This window comes from Hippocampus bargibanti, linkage group LG05 (assembly GCF_051943395.1).
Source record: "Hippocampus bargibanti isolate YZ-2025 linkage group LG05, ASM5194339v1, whole genome shotgun sequence".
Lineage (NCBI taxonomy): Eukaryota > Metazoa > Chordata > Actinopteri > Syngnathiformes > Syngnathidae > Hippocampus > Hippocampus bargibanti.
Genome location: NC_142738.1, coordinates 11870985 through 11892856, shown reverse-complemented (window position 1 = coordinate 11892856; position 21872 = coordinate 11870985). Strand labels below are relative to the sequence as shown.

Below are 21872 nucleotides of genomic sequence, written 5' to 3'. Positions count from 1 at the left end.
ATGTATCATCTCTGTGATTGACAGGCAATCGTCATCACGCTTTCACTCTCAGTCAGCTGGGATTCACTCCCGCTTTCCAGCGACCCTGAACAAGATAAGTGGGATGGCTGATGTTTGTCTCATGGAAGAGAAATGGGGATGGGATTGACATCAAAAGAGACTAAAAACAGTACACATACTTTGAAACTGTATTTACGAGTTTTCCGGTATTTGTGTTTGGCTATCATTCAGATAATGTTTTACTTTTGCTGCCCACTTAAAGGACAACCGACACCACTTTTTTGTTTCCTAACTGGCATCAGAAAAACGTTTTATAGCATCTAAAGTACCCAAAACATGCAGGCTGATATTTTTAGTCAAATGCCAATAAAAATGAGATAAATTGTCCCAAAACTACTTCAAAATGACCACGGGATGGCGAGTTTCCCGCTACAAGTAGCCCTGGATCATTAGCACCAAGTTTAAATGATATCTCAAGCCATCCTACATAAGGCATATCCGTTCCATTAGCTGCCACAATATTGAGAGTGTTATCAGGGTCAATAAGTTCATTCACATTTTTCAATGACACGTCAGGTAAGTTTGTTTGTTTCCATAACTCATCTACAGCACACACCTGGGACCCCGAGTCCCAGAGTGCTTCAACCCTTTTGTTACCCAAAAAGCACCGAATAAGACATTTCTTTCCCACTAACTCCCTGACCGAAGGTAATTTGCCACACTGGTTCTTATCTGTACGCTCGACAAATGACTGCTTATGTCTCTTCTGAACGGGGCCACGTGTGTGGGGCTTACATTCCATTTTCATAGCACCACTGTAACACTGGGACCTATCTGTCTCTGTGGTCACACCATGTCCCACTGGAGTAACCCTTTCTAGTTTAAAGCATGGTTCCTAGCTGAGTTCTGTGCTTTGCAGCCTGCTCTGAAATGTTCACTACTTCCACATTTAAAACAGTGCTGACAATATTCTTCACCTGTCTGAATACAAGAATAACACCTGGGCTGAGGGCGACGGGGCATGTAGTACTGCGGAGGGGCGAACCGCTGCTGGAACTGTGCTGCCCCCCTCATCGGCCTGGGCCCTGGTGCTGGGTGGTACTGCTGAAGAGCTGATGGGGAGTGCTGGGTGTAGTAGTGCCTGGCTGGTGGATCTACCTGATATTGTGAAGGTGGAGTGAAGGCGACCTGTTCAGGGTAGTGGTCAGGCAGGCGTTCAGGTCCTCCGCTGGTGGGCTGAGAAGTGGCTGTTGGTTTCTGAATAGTCTCTTTGATCTCTGAAAGGAGTTCATTCGGCACAGTAACAGTATTCTGCTTTAAGACTGTCTTCTTCCCAATCGGGACTGGTGTGTCATCTACCTGGACAGTGTTCAGCGTTGTCACCCGTGCAGCAGCATTTTTCTTTTTTTCCTGTCGCTCTTTTTCATTTGCACATGCCATGTTTAGTTTTTCTAACAGTACTTCATCTGATGTGGTGGTTAGCAGGAGGAAAGGTTGCATGTCACTCTTTACATTGTCACTCTGTAACCCCGTCAGAACTGTGTGCAGGAATAAACTCTGGACCAACGTGGGATCATACTTCACCCCTGATTCAGCTTCTTGAGATGCAAAAAGAATCCTTTGACGAAGATCCATTGCACGCAGTAGAAATTTCTGTGGGGACTCTTTATTAGTCTGCACTTCCGATGAGAGCTGCTTGTACAACTCAGTGGCTCCTCTCTCTTGATAGTGAGATCGGAGAATCCTTCGTAAAGAAGTTAGGGTAAGATTTTCTTTCCCTTCGAGGTAGCTTCTCAACTGCAGACCTGGTGTTATGGCACGAACCACTGCATCGATGATCTCATCCCCCTGGTAGCCTTTACTGAGCCCACTTTCTATCTGTCTGACCAAATTAGGAAATGTGAGTTTATCTTTTTGTCCGAGTTCACCTATTTGTCCAGATATTTTGAAATCTTTGCGCCAGGGGGCAGTGTCTGGGGGCACTATGCTTCTCTTTCGCACTGCATCCCGACCTTTTTCACTTGGTTTGGCTATTCCTGGTTCAAAATCTTTTATACTTTCAATCAAGTCCTTTATACGTAGCAAATCTGACATTCCTCCATCTTCTAGCTCTAATTCAGCTCTTTCAATGTAGGTTGACACAATATTAATTAGTTGGCCTCGAGTCTTTCCTGTAAGTTGCTCTCTTTCCAGTCCAGATATTTGGATTTCAGCACATAACTCTGACAACTGTTGAAAATTCAGTCCAAATAACTTGCCTTTGATGTCCAACTGTAATTCCTCTAACGCCATTTTCGAGAGGGTAGACGCAGTTCAGCTGGCCGGATTCACTTCAAAGTCTTCCAGTGCCCTCTAGTGGTGGCTGTACGCACAGAGATGCAACTAGAGCACATGTAGAAACAAACCAGTAAACGGCGACGCCACTCCGACTGGGTTGATTGGGGATATTCGGCGCGAGCTTCTACCCACGGCGAGTAGACAACACTCGAACGCAAATATCCCAGCGGTGCCTCCAAAATGTTGCGCTCTCCACTATAGTAAGGGAGATACGGTGTTGTGGGATCCAGAAAAAAAACCACAAGACAAGCAATGTGATACGTCTTGACTCAACAGTGGTTTACTTCGAATGCCCCGATCTAATGCAAACCCCCTTGTTCGTGACGTCACACCAGGACGTCTTGCCTGGCTCTAGAATCAAAACAATGGCTTCAGATTCGGAGAAGATGCTTTCTTGTTACTCATCCAGTTATGAATATGCTTGAAATAGTTCTGAAGAGGAAAGCATAAATGTTTGCAATTGATTAAAGAAGTCCTTCCGGATCAATTCGAGCTGTCAGGACTTCAATGTAGCGTCCCAGAAAATGCACAAGATGGCGCCCAAGCTCCGTTCGAAATGGGCTGATTTGCTGCTGAGAATTTTTGTCAACTAGTATCAAATTGGAGTCTTGGTGCAACACACAACAATTCACTATCGCGTTATTTATGTGTTTGCCTTCTAATTTCGCCATCAACACGGTTTTCAGACCAAAGTACCCAAAATGCATTGTGTGTCGCTTTCTCGGTCAAGGGCGTTCCTTTAGTGACGCCACATTAGGCATCGTCATCAACTCGAAAACAAGACTTCCTGAATATTCAGCGCGAGTCTTAAAACGTAAAATATAGCTATATGCGGTGGAATCTTTGTAAAATACGCTCAGTAGAAGTCATTTGAAGTGATTTTACAAATTATGGACACAACTTGTCCGGAGGCGTTGATTGTCCTTTAAAATAAAAACATAAATCTGTATTTTCTTTGACTTACTTTGTTCAAATATGGTTGGTACTTTTGAAACCTCAGTGGATGACAACATATTATGGGGGAAAAAAATAAAAAAGAAGCATAGTTGCCTTCCATTCAAGTCTTCTTGGAAACGGACAGGAGTAGATGACAACATTTACAAGAACCTCTGAGGTAAAGTATGTTGTTATTTTTTAATTGAAACCGGATGGGGGGAAAGCATGTCTCTTTTTCCTAATGTAGTACAGTTTAAAACAGGGGGTCGGGAACCTAAGGCTCTTTTGATGCTTGCATATGGCTCGCCGATAAAACGAAATACATATTCTCGCTTTTTCGCTGTTCATTTCCTGTTGCGGCTGCAGTTGTCGGAAAGCGCAATCTTGATTGGATGACACTGACCTAGCTTGGCGGAAAGCCCAATGTTGATTGGATGATACTGACCGTCATGTTGAAACAGGTAAACGGCCCTTTAAATAAGCTTGACGAGTAAAACAAATGTCAAGTGCACTTCAGCTTGAATGTACCGCGGGATTCGTCTTTGTGGAGAGAAAAGGTTCTGATTCTAATTTGCAATGAAACAATACCATCGATGAAACAGTCAAATGTCAGTGACATTTTAACAAGCGCCATGCTAACGTTTGCATCAATATACTTCTGCGAGAGAAAGCAAGTGTGGAAGCTAATGAGCCGTGTGCAGGCTAGCTATGCCGATGGACCCGGCAAGTTGACTTTCATTCCGATCGTTTGGCTGGGTTTTTACCAATCAGGAGGAACGGAAACCATTCATGTTAACGGTGACTACTATCACAAAGTTAGTTTAAATAATACATTCTGACATTTTGATGAAAAGTGGCCGCGCGTGCGTGTTTGCAAGCGTGTGTGCGTGCGCGCGCTCATGTGTGCGCGGCTCTCACTGAAAAACATTTCTAAGTATTTTACATTTATGGCCCTCCTAGTCAAAAAGGTTCCCGACCCCTGGTTTAAAACATCTCGGCCAGTTGTTTTTTTTTCTTTCTTTGTTTTACAAAAAAATAATTTGACAAATTGCTGCACACACACACACACACACACACACACACACACACACACACACACACACACACCATTTAAATCGCTTTTTTAAACCAATGGAACGATAAATGAACAATTTTCTTTACTTCTTTGGTTGGAGCTTCTCAAAACAACATAATTCGTACACGCAGGTGAATGGATCAGACAAAATTATCAGACGTTGTTGGACATTTATTTTCAATGTGATTTTTTTAAAGAAAAAATGGATATTCTAATGTTTAGTTCAAACGACATTGTACATCATACATTTATGTCTCTCAATTTGTCAAAGTATGTCTTTGCCATTCCCACAGCAGAAACAAGCTAGCTCTCATTGTCCAACGCAGATAGCAAAAGACGATGGCTTGTGGGTATTGTAACGTTCAGTGCTTGTGTTGCGCATGTTTTTTTTTTTTTTTCCAGCTCAAATTTGTTTATTCAGAATACAGCATCTTTACAACAGCCACATTTGACAAAGTCACCCGTTATTAACCCACATAAACACCACGTGCACTTTCAGATGTTAATCAAAAATTAAACCGTTTGCGCCGAGTAAAGACTGCCAACGTTGAGGCCCGCTTTTGAATCTTTAGCTCTTGCCTCCCAGAGTGTGCTTGTCAAACAGGTACTCGGCCATCTTGTTATTGTGAGCATCCATGCGGCTCAAATTGGTGACGTAGTCGCCCAACTTCTTGATGGCTTCCACCTGCTCGGTCAGGAAGTGGCTTTCCAAGAAATCGCACAGATGGGGGTCCACGTGTTCAGAGGCCAGTTTGTGGAGTTCCAGAAGAGCCTGGTTGACATTTTTCTCCAACTGGAGAGCAGATTGCATGGCCTCAAGTCCACTCCCCCATTCATCACGCTCTGGTTTCTTGACATCCTGAAGGAAGATGCTTCCACCTCTTTTGTTCTGGAAGGCCAGCAACTTGTCGGCATGTTCTCGCTCCTCCTCGCTGTTCTCCTTGAAGAAATGAGCAAAACCTGGGAGGGCAACGTCATCTCGCGAGAAGTAAAAGGCCATTGAAGTGTAGGTGTAGGAAGCGAAAAGCTCCATGTTGACCATTCGGTTAATGGCGGCCTCGCAGTCGCGGTGGTAGTTTTGACGCACTTGAGACTCCATCTTCGCTGGCTTGGTTCGTCTTTTCTTACAAAAACCGAGAGAAAGTATAAAAATAAAGCTTCTCGTCGAGGTACTGTTGTCTGTGGAAAAAAGAGAGTTGGAGTAAAGGCAAAAAAAGGGGGCTGAAAGAAGTTCCGTTCAAACACTGTTGAAGCAAGAACTTCTAGACGACTGTGACATTGCGCATGTTTTGGGACTGGGCTTGTCGGCTAGCGTGACGACACATACGGAGAGAAGGGAGGACCCGACAACGGGGGTTGTGCAGCGTGCCCGAGGAGAATGTCTGCGCGTGAGTTGTGGCGTAACAACACCTCCTGTTTGTTTGTGATAACTGCTAAGTTTTGTTATTAAAATACCGACCCGCTAAACCAGCGAATGTGCGCATCATTTGTCACGCTGAGGGGCATTACAGTATTAATGATCAGCAATTATGGTAACTTTGACGACTTTTATTCTTTTATTTAGAACTTTGTCTTTGACATGTTTTTAGATAACTATTAATTGTGAATCCCCTATACCGCAGTGTAGAGGTGACATGGAAGATAAGATTTAAACAACATTCCTTGTTCAAATAATAATGGCCCTTCAAATACGTATCCCAAATACCACTGAAATGCCATGGATAGTTATACAGCACTATATTGCGTTTTGTCGCCCTCTGGGGAAAAATGGGACGAAACCAACTGTAGTTCTCATTGGCTAGTTTCAAAGATTTACACTACTGAACGACACTTGATATACATATTATTAAAACATTTAATTTACTCATTTTGACTTGTATCCTTCGACACAAAGCTCCATCTGGGTTCAGTTCTTCTGTTGTCACGCGTAACAAACCTGAAGGGACCAATTAGGAAAGAGAGGAGACTTCTAAAAGATAAGGCCATTCTTATTATTGATTGTGTCTTATGAATAAATGCATGCAGGAGACAAGCTTTCTTCTTGGTGGGCTTTTTGTTTCCATAAACATTCACCGGCTCCTCCAATAATTATTAAATGCAATGATGACTTAGCATCAGTGTTTGAAATAACGTCTGCCCAGAGGTACATCTTTTACGTTGGGCGTACAACTTTCAAAAGGTCTCGGCCCAGGTGGCTGACAATTTCTTCAAGAAAAAAAACCCCCGATTTTTTTCAAACCAAACGTTTGTTTTATTCAATAAAGCAAAAGCTACAAGCAGACCACTACAAGCCACACTGACTCCTCTTTCTAAGCAGCTTTCAAAACTTTCAAGTACACTTTTCAGTCACGGTACAGTCCGAAGCACGAAACAGGCTTCTGATTGGCTGCCGTGCCGAGTATGCAAATTGCCAAACGAACGTGACTAGACCGTGACTGTAAAGTGTACTTGAAAGTTTTGAAAGCTACTTAGAAAGAGGAGGCCACGTGGCTTTGAATAGACAACGCAATGCAAACATTGCATTGTGCACCATGACGACAAACGACGACTGGAGAAAGATCTTCAGCAAGGGATATTTACCATAAATTAAGCAAGGGAGCTTTTGTGGTAGGTACTTACTTAATTTAAAAAATCCTTTATACTTCGCAACAATGTTTTTTTTGCGATTCGTCATCTTTTTGGCAAGGCAACTTTCTGGCCGGGCAGGCAACTTTTCAGAGTTGTCTGCCCGGGTTTCCGCTAACTTTTTGTCATGTGTTTCAGACACTGCTTAGCATAAACAGCATTTGGGGCTCCAACATAGGTTTACAAGATGTCTTGTTTAGAATTTACTTGTGCAGTTAGTGAAGGGCGCAGCATGCCCATTCCAATATGATCTACAGGCCACTTTGGATTGCTACACTCTTGCATTGGAGCTCATTAGATAAACAAGTTGGATTTAAAGGACAACAGACACCTCCGGACAAGCTGCGTCCATAATTTGTAAAATAATTTCAAATGACTTCTACTGAGCGTATTTTACAAAGATTTAAGACTCTTCTGATTTCAGTTTGGAAACAAAAAAATCTTGTCGGTTGTCCTTTAAGGCTTCTTTTATGAAATGTGTCACAGAACTATGCCAGGCTTGACGATGTGACATAAACAGCCATCAGATTCTGACATTTTTCTCATTACAGCCTACGATCACAAATAATATTTTACACAAATGTGATTTTTAAAGCTTGGGGGGTGACACAAAATAGATCATATGCTTGTTCCGCAGCAAGCTCCCTTTGAAATTGCTGCTGCGAACTGCAAATTTCCCAATTGTGGGACGATCAAAGGCTTCCTGATTCTGATTCTGATTCTGATTCTGATTCAACAGGTGCTTTTGTAGTACAGTGATACCTTGGCTTACGAACTTAATTGGTTACCAGACAGAGTGTGTAAGGCGAAAAGTGTGTATCCCCAAAATTAATTTCCAATAGGAAACCATTAAAATGAGAATAATCCGTTCCCAGGTCTCCATAAAACATAAGTTTCTACTTTCTAATTTTCTAAGCTTTAAAACTACACAAAATATACCTTATTTTATGTATAATAAATGTGCTATGGTATTATAATTAAAGAAATAAACTGTACTATATAATAAAGGTTTTATTTACCTTTGTGATGGCCATTGATGGCTTGATGGCGTGGCCCGTTTCATCAGCATTAACTTGATGAGGAACGTAACCTTCTTTGACCATCTTGAGGAATGATCCCTTGTTGGTGCCTCCTCTGCGATAATTTTACCTTGTTCCTCATCAATTGTGTTCTGTTTAGCTGGGTTGATAGCTTTTTGCATCAAGTGTACAGATGGCTTGTGTGGGTTGTTTGTGGAGCCTGATTGATGGGATATTTTAACCTTGCCGTCTACGCTGCCTTTGAACTATCAAAGTTGAAACTCTCTCACTGTCGTCTGTCTGTCTCTTTAATGTTTACCCCCCCCCCCCCTCACTGCTGCATTCTTGACCAATCGCGTGGCTTTAACCGAACACTGGGGTTGGGGAACAGAGGACAAAAACAGTTGGCTGCCATTTTGTTGTTAGAAGAACGGCCTCGTTCGCGAACGACACATCACTCATTGCGGCAGCTCCGTGTACGAAAAAAGTTCGTATGCCAAGGTAAAATTTTCATAAATGTAACGTTCGTAAACCGAAAAGTTTGTAAGACAAGGGGTTTGTAAACCGAGGTATCACTGTAATTTTTTTTCAGGGAGCCAAGATACTGTGGTGAATTTGCACCTGAGGGTTGTATATTGCCCTGCCAAAATGTAATAAATTCTCCCAATTGCTCGGTCATCTCATGCTCCAAAATGAGCATTTTCTATGAAATTTAACAATCTCTGAGTTGTTGCATGCTGTACAGTATCTGTCGAAGGAGGCAGTGAATCTGTACTAGTGTATGGGAAATTAGCTCCAACCCCAAATTCATCTCATCTCATCTCATTTTCCGTACCGCTTATTCCTCATTAGGGTCGCGGGGGTTGCTGGAGCCTATCCCAGCCATATTCGGGCACGAGGCGGGGGACACCCTGAATTGGTTGCCAGCCAATCGCAGGGCACACAAAGACCTACAACAGTCACTCTCACACTCACACCTAGGGACAATTTGGAGTGGTCAATCTGCCTGCCATGCATGTTTTTGGAGTGTGGGAGGAAACCGGAGGACCCGGAGAAAACCCACGCGGGTCCGGGGAGAACATGCAAACTCCACACAGGGAGGCCGGACCGGGACGCGAACCGGCGACCTCTGCACTGTGAAGCCGGTGTGCTAACCACTCGACTACCGGGCCGCCCCAACCCCAAATTATTTACATCAAATATTTCATCTATGTTCATGGATTGACACTGTAAAATAATATTTTGTTGAATGTGAAGCACTATGTGAATCCTCCCTATTAAAAGTGTAATATGAGTTAAATTTACTTCCAGAGTTCACCAAAGTGCCTTACCACTTCATAATGTAAATTTCTCCACTGTGAGACTAATAAAGGCAAATCCAATCCAATCCAATCTAATATCGTTGGAAAATGAGCGTCATATTTTTTAACCATAGATATTTTGTGTCGGATGATATTCGATTGTGCAAGTGGTGTCAGTGCTGCGGTCTTCGTGATGGATGGAGGTAGCTGTGCAGCTCCTGGCAGCACCAAGCTCCTCATTAACCTATGGTAATGCTCTTGTCATCCCCAATTCAGAAAAACCTGAGTGCTATATTTGTCGCATGAGGCTCCATCCATCTCAACCGCCGTAGTTTGGAAAAATATTGCTGAGCCTACGCCAATGTTGGCCAGAGCTGTTGGTGGTGAGTGAATGCCCCCCGCCCATCCTCATCTTCTCCTCTCCTCGTGGTGATAGTATATAATAGGATCTAGCGTTCCCTGACCCACTGGGAGCCCGGCTGATTTGAGTGCTCGCTAAGGGGCTGGGGGTGGCGCTGCATTTGCACTACAAATGCGGTAGCCACTTCAAATTGGCAAGAGACGCAATCACAGTATGACTGCAGTAGTTGAGGTTATTCTCACGCCGGGCGACAGTTAAAGGACAACCTACACAATTTTTTTTTGTTTCCTAACTGACATCAAAAAAACGTTTTATAGCATCTAAAATAACCAAAACATGCAGGCTGATATTTTTAGTCAAAAGCAAAACACCAATAAAAATGAGTTAAAGTGTCCCAAAACTACTTCAAAAGTTTCAGAAGGTCCCGCCCCTTTGTTCGTGATGTTCGCAGGACGTTTTGCCTTGCTCTAGAATCAAAACAATGGCTTCAGATTTGGAGAAGATGCTGTCTTGTTACTCATCCAGTTATGAATATGATTCAAATAGTTCTGAAGAGGAAAGCATAAATGTTTGCAATCGATTAAAGAAGTCATCCCGTATCAATTCGAACCATCAGGACTCCAATGTAGCATCCCAAAAAATGCACAAGATGGCGCCCAAGCTCCGTTGGAAATGGGCTGATTTTTCTTATGGGAATTTGTGTCAACTAGTATCAAATAGTAGTCTTGGTGCAACACACAATGATTCACCATTGCGTTACTTCTGTATTTTCCTTCCAATTTTGCCATCAACATGCATCAACACAATGTTTTCAGACCAAACAAAGTACCCAAAATGCATTGTGTGTCGCTTTCTCGGTCAGGGGCGTTCCAGACGTGACGTCACGTCAGGCATCGTCATCAACTCAAAAACAAGACTTCCTGAATATTCAGTACGAGTCTTAAAATGTAAAATATAGCTATATGCGGTGGAATCTTTGTCACTTTTTTGTTTTTTAACTGACATCAGAAAAATGTTTTATAGCATCTAAAATACCCAAAACACGCAGAATGATATTTTTAGTCAAATGCAAAACACCAATAAAAATGACTTAAAGTGTCCAAAATCTGCAAAAAATTGAGCTGCGAATTGGGCATTTTCAGAAAGTCCCGCCCCCAGTTCGTGACGTCACGCCAAGACGTCTTGCATTGCTAGTGAATCAAAACAATGGCCTCAGATTCGGAGAATATGCCTTCTTGTTACACATCCAGTTATGAATATGATTCAAATAGTTCTGAAGAGGAAAGCATACATGTTTGCAATCGATTAAATAATTTATTTGTGCCATTTTGAGACAACATTGTGGGGGAAATCTCTCACCCAAAAAAAGAGGCACAAAATGGCGACCTCCTATGGCCACCTCCGTTTCCACAGGCTGATGAATTCCTTATCTGGCGCTTGGACGCCCTCTTCTGGCCTACTGGCGGCTTTTGGGTGCAACACGAGGTCCCCAGACCAAACAAGTACAGTAAAATACATTGACGTGATGGAAGGACCGCTACAATGCGTCTTTTTTATTGTTATGGGGCGGTCCTTTAGTGACGTCACGTACGGACTCGTCATCAACTCAAAAACAAGACTTCCTGAATATTCAGCGCGAGTCTTAAAACGGAAAATATAGCTATATGCGATGGAGTCTTTGTAAAATACACTCAGTATAAGTCATTTGAAGCCATTTTACAAATTATGGACACAACTTGTCCGGAGACGTCGGTTGTCCTTTCAGTACCTGTGGCTGATGCGTTAACATGAATTTATGCCTTCCCAGAATGTATGCATTCTTCAGCGGATGTCTTCTTTACCTTCGCTCAATTCTTCTGCTCTCCATCAAGACTGCGAGTCATTTATTTATCTTTGCCCTTTCAGTGCCAGGAACGTACCAGAGAGCTTGGGGGAACTTTCGGAAGTCTGTCTGGAGCCACGAGGGAGGCTTTGTGAAGAGATGGTAAATCAGTCTGGGGATCTTGCGTTTGAAGCAGAAGGACACAACGTCTGTGGTACTTTTGCGGTTGTTTAGTTTGGAGCTTTAGAAGTAGCTGCTGTTATTCAATCTGTCAGATGCTTGAGAGATGGGAGGCGCTGAGCCGCTCTCATCTGACGCTGAGCAGCCTTGGAATTTGCATTTTCCAGTGTTGGCAGCACTTGATCATGATTAAAGATTGAGCATGCCTGACTCTTCACTCACTTTCATCCCGTGGCGCAGCACTCTCTCTGAGGACAATCAAATCTGACTGTCTTCAGGTCTGTGGAAAATCATAACTGTTTGTTTCAGTTAAGTAGCAGCTGCTCTTGTTCAGGAAACATAAAAATAAGGGAGGCAGTCTACACATGGATGGAACCGGACCTTCCTGTTTCATGAACTGCTTCCCTAGAGGACCTTATCAAAAGATATTGGTGACTGGTGGAGCGTGGACATGTCTTTGTTCCTGCAGCGGAAAAAGCTGCAGCATATTTTGACCACGCACACTTCCCGATTATTGACTCTGGGATCATTAAACTTGAGTAGTTGCTGATACATCATTTATATTTTCTCTTCTCAGCTCTCCTTCACCTACCAAACCTGTGAATTCAGAAATAAACCATGTAAAACAAGTTAATATGACAGCCTACTTGCCTTCAGAGCAAGTGGCTCTGTAGAGCCAAAAGCATTAAATCATTCATTATGTAACATCTCAATGTAGATTCCAAGCCGTCCAGCTCAGTGTCCAATTGATGTCTATTTTTATGACATTTCATAATATAAGCAACTTTTACTTCATTTTGATGCTTTTATGGCAGAAAGAATGCACCTTAACAGTTAAAACCACTGTCGTAGTGGTGACAATCTAAACTTTGAAAGGAAAATAACAAAGCGTCTTTGATTTCCATTTAGGTCTCTTCCTGAGGAAGCAATCTAACACAAATTTGTTTGAAATTTGTCACACATCTTTTGCAAGGACTCTCCCCTTTCTGCTCCGACTGGACTGAAAGTAGTCAGTAATTCTTTGATGAGGGAGACTCATTTTTGCCATCAATGCTTCACAGTAGAGACATAAAGCAGTGTTCGAAATAACGTATGCCAGGAGGCCCGGGGCGTACAACTATTACGTCGGGCGTACAGCTTTCAAAACTTCTTCAAGAAAAAAAAGAGATTATTTTCAAATCAAACATTTGTTTTATTCAATAAAGCAAAAGCTACACACAAACCGCTACAAGACACTGGACTCCTCTTTCTAAGCGTCTTTCAAAACTCTCAAGTCCACTTTACAATCACGGTATAGTCCGAAGCACGAAACAGGCTTCTGATTGGCTGCCGTGCCGAGTATGTAAATTGTGAAACGAACGTTCCGTGCTTCGGACTATACCGTGACTGTAAGGTGGACTTGAGAGTTTTGAAAGGGGCCTAGAAAGAGGAGTCCACGTGGCTTTTAGCAGACAACGCAACGCAACGCAACGCAAACATTGCATTGTGCACCATGACGACAAATGACAACTGGAGCAAAATCTTCAGCAAGGGATATTTACCATAAAATAAGCAAGGGAGCATTTGTGGTAGTTACTTCCATAATTAAAAAAAATCCATTATACTTGGCAACAATGTTTTTTGTTTTTGCGATTAGTCATCTTATTGTTTCAAGTTGTGAAAAAATTGGGCAGGCAACTTTATGGCCGGGCAGGCAACTTTTCAGAGTTGTCTGCCCTGGTGTCCACTAACTTTTTGTCATGAGTTTCAGACACTGCATAAAGGCAAGAGAAGACTTCCTCCAGCAGGTCTCGAAAGCTGGATCTTTTTTTAAACTCCTCAAAGTAATGAGGGCAGAGTGGACATCTGTAACATGGCTGTTTTTCACGTGTGACCGTGCAGACTAATGTTAAAAACAGAAGTGTCGTAGAACAGAGTGTCGTAGAACCAATCAGCCCCTTTCGGTGAAAGGAACCGAATGTTCATTTGTGAGCGTAATAAAAAAAAGCACAATTGGGTGATAGCAGAGCGGATGGCCTTCCTTGGAATATTCTCAGGTGCTGATTAGAAGAGCCATGTTAATGAGAATCATTGACAGCCTAATGCGAAGAACAGTGTGCCCCCCTCCGGGCCTGTCTGCACTCTTCATCTTTGTCAGCCCCTTTCTCACATAAGTCGCTGGGTTTTACGCTCCAGCAATCTGGCCTTTATCGTCCAATAAATCACATGTACTGATATTTAACATCTGAACCGAGAGACCCCAACCACAAGGGAAAAGGAACAGGTGAAACTTTGAGCGATACAGCTTGCCAAGAGAAACGTGTGAATCAGTGAAAAAAAATATTCACCCTGTTTTACGACAGCTGAGTGGGTTTTTCAATCATACTGTGACTGCTCTTCATCCTGTTTTGTCCATAGTGGACTGAAATGCAATTGCCATTGGGAATATGATGGAAAAGTAGGATACCATTCGACACCTTCATTAAAAGATCATGAAAACTTTGGTCAAAATTATGATGCTATCAGGCCAAAGTGGTGATCATGTCACAAGACCGAACCAAAAAAAACAGCTAAACTGTGATCTGTGCAACTCATGCGAGAGTGCAGTTTGACATGAATTTCAGTTGACAGGAGATGGCAATGTATACATGAGAGCCTCATAAAATGAATTGCAGCGGATGGAGTATTCTGCTAAATGGATTTTCTACAAATGTATTATGAATCAAAATACCATATTTAAAAGTTTACAAAGAGAACCCCTCCCACCCCCCAGTTCCTTTTGAATGCTCCCGGGTCCTTCAACTTCTGCATTGATGTACCGTATTTTTTGCACTATAAGGCACACCTAAAAGCCTTCAATTTTTTCTAAAGATGACCATGCGCCTTATAATCCGGTGCGCTACTATTGTAGTGCCTTATAATGCGGTGCGCCTTATACGTATATGGAAAACGTTGTAAAATATATCATTCATTGAAGGTGCGCCTTATAATGCGGAAAATACGCTACCCTAAAATCTCAATCATGATCTGAATAGCGGTTGACTTTACATATCTGGAATCCATCTTTTTTATGTCATATATTAATCCAGAAATCGAGCCTTTGCTGACTTTGATCAGAAAGGATAAAAAAAAATATGACCAAATGTTTTAATGTTGTCTTTATTTGTGTACCGTGCACTGTGCCAGATGATGCCTGATGATGGTTTGCTTAACGAAAAAGCGTCAGCCATATAGATGTCATCATGAGACGGTTCCATTATACCTGTGTCCAAATCTGTGTTCAATCATGTGGTAAAATTCCTGAAGAGCCATCAGTGTGAAGAGAAAAGGGAGCCCAAATGTCAGACTGTAAAGTGACGAGGATATGGTGCTTGAACAGCTGCCGTGTTCGATACCCGGTGAGGGGCAACCCAGTTTATCTGACAGGTGTCAGTTTCAGAGTCATGGGTGTAATGTCTCCCGGTTCAAAAATTGAGGGAGATCCTTTTCTTAGAACATCTCTGGATCTGCTTTCTACGTAGGCAAAGGATAGAAAACAAGATATTCTAAGCATAACAAAATAAAATGTCAACCGTATACTGTGCAAATGTAAATTTGCAAAACCGTTTCATGAAAAACTCAACATAGTGCAAGTATCAAGAAAGGCATATTAATATATTGCATCAACGCTCTCACCGCCACGGCCCGGTTTCGATACCCGGTCAGGGAAGCCCAGCATACCTGACCAGCATCAGTTTCAGAGGCATTGGTGCAATGTCACCCGCTTCAAAAATCGGGGGGGCGAGGCATCACATGCTTTTGTCAACTGCAAGACTTGATTTCACGAGGCATTGACGACGATACAGCAAAAGCCTGACCAAGAAACAGTTTCAAGCCAATCCAGTACCTAGTGGTCGAGTGGTGAGGATTTGGCGCTCGCACCGACATGCCTGGGTTCGATTCCTGGTCAGGGAAATACTGCTTAAAAGGGCGAACAGTCATGACATGATTTTGTGAACGACAAGAATTAATTTCACGAGGCATTGACGACAATACAGCAAAAGATTGACCAACAGACAGTTTCAAACCATGTGCGTCCCTGGTGGTCTTGTGGCCAGGAGTTGGTATTCTCACTGCCATGGTCCGGGTTCAATTCTCGGTCAGGGAGTCCGAGCTTACCGGACCCATGTCAGTTTCAGAGGCATTGGTGGAGTGTCACCGCCTTCGAAAATGAAGGTGGAACAGGCGGGACATGTTTTTGTGAACGACAAGAGTTCATTTCACGAGGCATTGACAACAATACAGCAAAAGATTGACTAAGAGACAGTTTCAAACAGACTCAGCCCCTGGTGGTCTAGTGGCTAGGATTTGGCCCTCTCACCGCCACTGCCCGCTTTTGATTCCCAAGCAGGGAAAAGCAAGCTCAAAGAATGGCATTGGTTTGATACACAAACGATCGACTTTGATGCAATGCCACCCTTTTAAAAAATTGAGGGATAAACAGATTTCGACAACAAACTGTCCCTGGTGCTCTAGTGGCTAGCATTTGGCGAACTCACTGCTTCCCGGTCAGGTAAAAAAAGTTCTATGAATGGCATCTGTTTTTTTACACAACACAGTCCCTGCCGTATGATTGGGATTGGTTTGGTACACATACCATTGACTTTGAAGCAATGCCACCCTCTTAAAAAAGCAAGGGACATTGGTGCGATGTCATCTCCTTAAAGAATTTGGGGGGACCAGGCCTCACAAGCTTTTGTGAACGGCAAGAGTGATTTCACGAGGCATTGACGACAATACAGCAAAAGATTGACCAAGAGACAGTTTCAAGCCAACTCAGTCCCTGGTGGTCTCGTAGTAGATAGGATTTGACACTCTCTCCTCAACGGCCCGTGTTCGATTCCCAGTCAGAGGAAAGCAATTTCTGTGAATGGCATCTGTTTTGTACACAAGCCATTGACGTTGAGGCAATGCCATCCCCTTCAGAAATCAAGGGATAAACAGATTTCAACAACAAGCTGTCCCTGATGGTCTAGTGGCTAGGATTTGGCGCTCTCACCGCCACGGCCTGGGTTCGATTCCCAGTCAGGGAAACCCAGTATACCTGACCTGTGTCAGTTTCAGAGGCATCGGTGCACTGTCACCCCCATAAAGAATTGACGGGGACCATGCATCGCGTGCGTTTGTGAACGGCAAGAGTGATTTCACGAGGCATTGACGACAATACAGCAAAAGATTGACCAAGAGACATTTTCTAACCAACTTAGTCGCTGGTGGTCTAGTGGCTACGATTTGGCGCTCTCACCGCCACGGCCCGGGTTCGATTCCCGGTCAGGGAAACCCAGTATACCTGACCTGTGTCAGTTTCAGAGGCATCGGTGCACTATCACCCCCTTGAAAAATTGACGGCAACAAGGCATGGCATGCTTTTGTGAACGGCAAGAGTGATTTTACGAGGCATTGACGACAATACAGCAAAAGATTGACCAAGAGACAGTTTCAAGCCAACTCAGTCCCTGGTGGTCTCGTAGTAGATAGGATTTGACACTCTCTCCTCAACGGCCCGTGTTCGATTCCCAGTCAGAGGAAAGCAATTTCTGTGAATGGCATCTGTTTTGTACACAAGCAATTGACGTTGAGGCAATGCCATCCCCTTCAGAAATCAAGGGATAAACAGATTTCAACAACACGCTGTCCCTGATGGTCTAGTGGCTAGAATTTGGCGCTCTCACCGCCACGGCCCGGGTTCGATTCCCGGTCAGGGAAACCCAGTATACCTGACCTTTGTAAGTTTCTGGGGTATTGGTGCACTGTCACCCCCTTAAGGAATTGACGGGCACCATGCATCGCATGCTTTTGTGAACGGCAAGAGTGATTTCACGAGGCATTGACGACAATACAGCAAAAGATTGACCAAGAGACATTTTCTAACCAACTTAGTCGCTGGTGGTCTAGTGGCTACGATTTGGCGCTCTCACCGCCATGGCCCTCATTCGAATCCCGGTGAGGAATATGCAAGCTCAGTGATTGGGATTTGTTTGGTACACAAGCGATCGACTTTGATGCAATGCCACCCTCTTAAAAAAATTTAGGGATAAACAGATTTCAGCAACACACTGTCCCTGGTGGTCTGGTGGGTAGCATTTGGCGCTCTCACCCCCCCCCCCCCCCCCCCCTGGGTTCGATTCCTCGTCAGGGGAAAGCACGTTCTGTGAATGGCATCTGTTTTGTACACAAGCTATTGACTTTCACGCGATGCCGCCCCTTAAAAAAATGACGGGACCGCAGTCCATCCCAGGCGGTCTCGTGGCTATCATTTTTACGCTTGATTCCCAGTCAAGGAAACCCGGCTAACCTAAGAAGCGTAACTTTCAGAGGCGCTGGTGCAATATCCCCCACTCAAAAATTGAGGGACAAACTTTTCTTAGAACATCTCTGTATCTCTTTGTCAATTAGCCAGGACTTTGTGCTATTACTACTCTTACCAGTGTTCTCTTCTTTTCAGGCAAGACATGTTTTTGTGAATGGCAAGAGTTGATTTCACGAAGCATTGACGACAATACCGCAAAAGAACCAACACAGCCCCTACCGTATGATTGGGATTGGTTTGGTACACATACCATTGACTTTGAAACCCCCTTAAAAAAGCAAGGGACAAACAGATTTCAACATCACAGTGTCCCTGGTGGTCTAGTGGCTAGGATTTGGTGCTCTCACCGCCATGGCCCGGGTTCGATTCCCGGTCAGGGAAACCCAGTATACCTGACCTGTGTCAGTTTCAGAGGCATCGGTGCACTGTCACCCCCATACAGAATTGACGGGCACCATGCATCGCGTGCTTTTGTGAACGGCAAGAGTGATTTCACGAGGCATTGACGACAATACAGCAAAAGATTGACCAAGAGACATTTTCTAACCAACTTAGTCGCTGGTGGTCTAGTGGCTACGATTTGGCGCTCTCACCGCCACGGCCCGGGTTCGATTCCCGGTCAGGGAAACCCAGTATACCTGACCTGTGTCAGTTTCAGAGGCATTGGTGCACTATCACCCCCTTGAAAAATTGACGGCAACAAGGCATGGCATGCTTTCGTGAACGGCAAGAGTGATTTTACGAGGCATTGACGACAATACAGCAAAAGATTGACCAAGAGACAGTTTCAAGCCAACTCAGTCCCTGGTGGTCTCGTAGTAGATAGGATTTGACACTCTCTCCTCAACGGCCCGTGTTCGATTCCCAGTCAGAGGAAAGCAATTTCTGTGAATGGCATCTGTTTTGTACACAAGCCATTGACGTTGAGGCAATGCCATCCCCTTCAGAAATCAAGGGATAAACAGATTGCAACAACACGCTGTCCCTGATGGTCTAGTGGCTAGAATTTGGCGCTCTCACCGCCACGGCCCGGGTTCGATTCCCGGTCAGGGAAACCCAGTATACCTGACCTTTGTAAGTTTCTGGGGTATTGGTGCACTGTCACCCCCTTAAGGAATTGACGGGCACCATGCATCGCATGCTTTTGTGAACGGCAAGAGTGATTTCACGAGGCATTGACGACAATACAGCAAAAGATTGACCAAGAGACATTTTCTAACCAACTTTGTCGCTGGTGGTCTAGTGGCTACGATTTGGCGCTCTCACCGCCATGGCCGGGGTTCGATTCCCGGTCAGGGAAACCCAGTATACCTGACCTGTGTCAGTTTCAGAGGCATTGGTGCACTATCACCCCCTTGAAAAATTGACGGCAACAAGGCATGGCATGCTTTCGTGAACGGCAAGAGTGATTTTACGAGGCATTGACGACAATACAGCAAAAGATTGACCAAGAGACAGTTTCAAGCCAACTCAGTCCCTGGTGGTCTCGTAGTAGATAGGATTTGACACTCTCTCCTCAACGGCCCGTGTTCGATTCCCAGTCAGAGGAAAGCAATTTCTGTGAATGGCATCTGTTTTGTACACAAGCCATTGACGTTGAGGCAATGCCATCCCCTTCAGAAATCAAGGGATAAACAGATTTCAACAACACGCTGTCCCTGATGGTCTAGTGGCTAGAATTTGGCGCTCTCACCGCCACGGCCCGGGTTCGATTCCCGGTCAGGGAAACCCAGTATACCTGACCTTTGTAAGTTTCTGGGGTATTGGTGCACTGTCACCCCCTTAAGGAATTGACGGGCACCATGCATCGCATGCTTTTGTGAACGGCAAGAGTGATTTCACGAGGCATTGACGACAATACAGCAAAAGATTGACCAAGAGTTTCTGGTCTAGGGTATTGGTCACCGCCACTGTTCGATTCCCGGTCAGGGAAACCCAGTATACCTGACCTGGAATCGGTGCACTGGAATTGACACCATGCATCGCATGCTTTTGTGAACGGCAAGAGTGATTTCACGAGGCATTGACGACAATACAGCAAAAGATTGACCAAGAGACATTTTCTAACCAACTTAGTCGCTGGTGGTCTAGTGGCTACGATTTGGCGCTCTCACCGCCATGGCCCTCATTCGAATCCCGGTGAGGAATATGCAAGCTCAGTGATTGGGATTTGTTTGGTACACAAGCGATCGACTTTGATGCAATGCCACCCTCTTAAAAAAATTTAGGGATAAACAGATTTCAGCAACACACTGTCCCTGGTGGTCTGGTGGGTAGCATTTGGCGCTCTCACCCCCCCCCCCTGGGTTCGATTCCTCGTCAGGGGAAAGCACGTTCTGTGAATGGCATCTGTTTTGTACACAAGCTATTGACTTTACGCGATGCCGCCCCTTAAAAAAATGACGGGAACGCAGTCCGTCCCAGGCGGTCTCGTGGCTATCATTTAGCGCTTGATTCCCAGTCAAGGAAACCCGGCTAACCTAAGAAGCATAACTTTCAGAGGCGCTGGTGCAATATCCCCCACTCAAAAATTGAGGGACAAACTTTTCTTAGAACATCTCTGTATCTCTTTGTCAATTAGCCAGGACTTTGTGCTATTACTACTCTTACCAGTGTTCTCTTCTTTTCAGGCAAGACATGTTTTTGTGAATGGCAAGAGTTGATTTCACGAAGCATTGACGACAATACCGCAAAAGAACCAACACAGCCCCTACCGTATGATTGGGATTGGTTTGGTACACATACCATTGACTTTGAAACCCCCTTAAAAAAGCAAGGGACAAACAGATTTCAACATCACAGTGTCCCTGGTGGTCTAGTGGCTAGGATTTGGTGCTCTCACCGCCATGGCCCGGGTTCGATTCCCGGTCAGGGAAACCCAGTAAACCTGACCTGTGTCAGTTTCAGAGGCATCGGTGCACTGTCACCCCCATACAGAATTGACGGGCACCATGCATCGCGTGCTTTTGTGAACGGCAAGAGTGATTTCACGAGGCATTGACGACAATACAGCAAAAGATTGACCAAGAGACATTTTCTAACCAACTTAGTCGCTGGTGGTCTAGTGGCTACGATTTGGCGCTCTCACCGCCACGGCCCGGGTTCGATTCCCGGTCAGGGAAACCCAGTATACCTGACCTGTGTCAGTTTCAGAGGCATTGGTGCACTATCACCCCCTTGAAAAATTGACGGCAACAAGGCATGGCATGCTTTCGTGAACGGCAAGAGTGATTTTACGAGGCATTGACGACAATACAGCAAAAGATTGACCAAGAGACAGTTTCAAGCCAACTCAGTCCCTGGTGGTCTCGTAGTAGATAGGATTTGACACTCTCTCCTCAACGGCCCGTGTTCGATTCCCAGTCAGAGACATGTTTTTGTGAAAGCAATTTCTGTGAATGGCATCTGTTTTGTACACAAGCCATTGACGTTGAGGCAATGCCATCCCCTTCAAAAATCAAGGGATAAACAGATTGCAACAACACGCTGTCCCTGATGGTCTAGTGGCTAGAATTTGGCGCTCTCACCGCCACGGCCCGGGTTCGATTCCCGGTCAGGGAAACCCAGTATACCTGACCTTTGTAAGTTTCTGGGGTATTGGTGCACTGTCACCCCCTTAAGGAATTGACGGGCACCATGCATCGCATGCTTTTGTGAACGGCAAGAGTGATTTCACGAGGCATTGACGACAATACAGCAAAAGATTGACCAAGAGACATTTTCTAACCAACTTTGTCGCTGGTGGTCTAGTGGCTACGATTTGGCGCTCTCACCGCCATGGCCGGGGTTCGATTCCCGGTCAGGGAAACCCAGTATACCTGACCTGTTTCAGAGGCATCGGTGCACTGTCACCCCCATAAAGAATTGACGGGGACCATGCATCGCATG

General features: G+C 44.4%; 1 protein-coding gene and 7 non-coding genes across 8 annotated transcripts; 7 read left to right on the top strand and 1 right to left on the bottom strand.

Annotated features, from left to right (window-relative positions):
- Positions 1-4731: 4731 nt before the first annotated feature.
- LOC148897955 (ferritin, middle subunit) lies at positions 4732-5623 on the bottom strand. The gene has a single exon (XM_088996950.1). The coding sequence runs from the start codon at positions 5445-5447 to the stop codon at positions 4917-4919; it is 531 nt and encodes a 176-aa protein (XP_088853076.1). The 5' UTR covers positions 5448-5623; the 3' UTR covers positions 4732-4916.
- Positions 5624-16635: 11012 nt separating this feature from the next.
- trnae-cuc (transfer RNA glutamic acid (anticodon CUC)) lies at positions 16636-16707 on the top strand. The gene has a single exon. It is a non-coding gene; the product is annotated as a tRNA-Glu (tRNA).
- Positions 16708-17308: 601 nt separating this feature from the next.
- trnae-cuc (transfer RNA glutamic acid (anticodon CUC)) lies at positions 17309-17380 on the top strand. The gene has a single exon. It is a non-coding gene; the product is annotated as a tRNA-Glu (tRNA).
- Positions 17381-18293: 913 nt separating this feature from the next.
- On the top strand, positions 18294-18365 carry trnae-cuc (transfer RNA glutamic acid (anticodon CUC)). Its single transcript has one exon. It is a non-coding gene; the product is annotated as a tRNA-Glu (tRNA).
- A 601-nt stretch (positions 18366-18966) lies between these two features.
- Positions 18967-19038, top strand: trnae-cuc (transfer RNA glutamic acid (anticodon CUC)). The gene has a single exon. It is a non-coding gene; the product is annotated as a tRNA-Glu (tRNA).
- A 601-nt stretch (positions 19039-19639) lies between these two features.
- Positions 19640-19711, top strand: trnae-cuc (transfer RNA glutamic acid (anticodon CUC)). Its single transcript has one exon. It is a non-coding gene; the product is annotated as a tRNA-Glu (tRNA).
- Positions 19712-20788: 1077 nt separating this feature from the next.
- Positions 20789-20860, top strand: trnae-cuc (transfer RNA glutamic acid (anticodon CUC)). Its single transcript has one exon. It is a non-coding gene; the product is annotated as a tRNA-Glu (tRNA).
- Positions 20861-21473: 613 nt separating this feature from the next.
- Positions 21474-21545, top strand: trnae-cuc (transfer RNA glutamic acid (anticodon CUC)). The gene has a single exon. It is a non-coding gene; the product is annotated as a tRNA-Glu (tRNA).
- Positions 21546-21872: the final 327 nt, after the last annotated feature.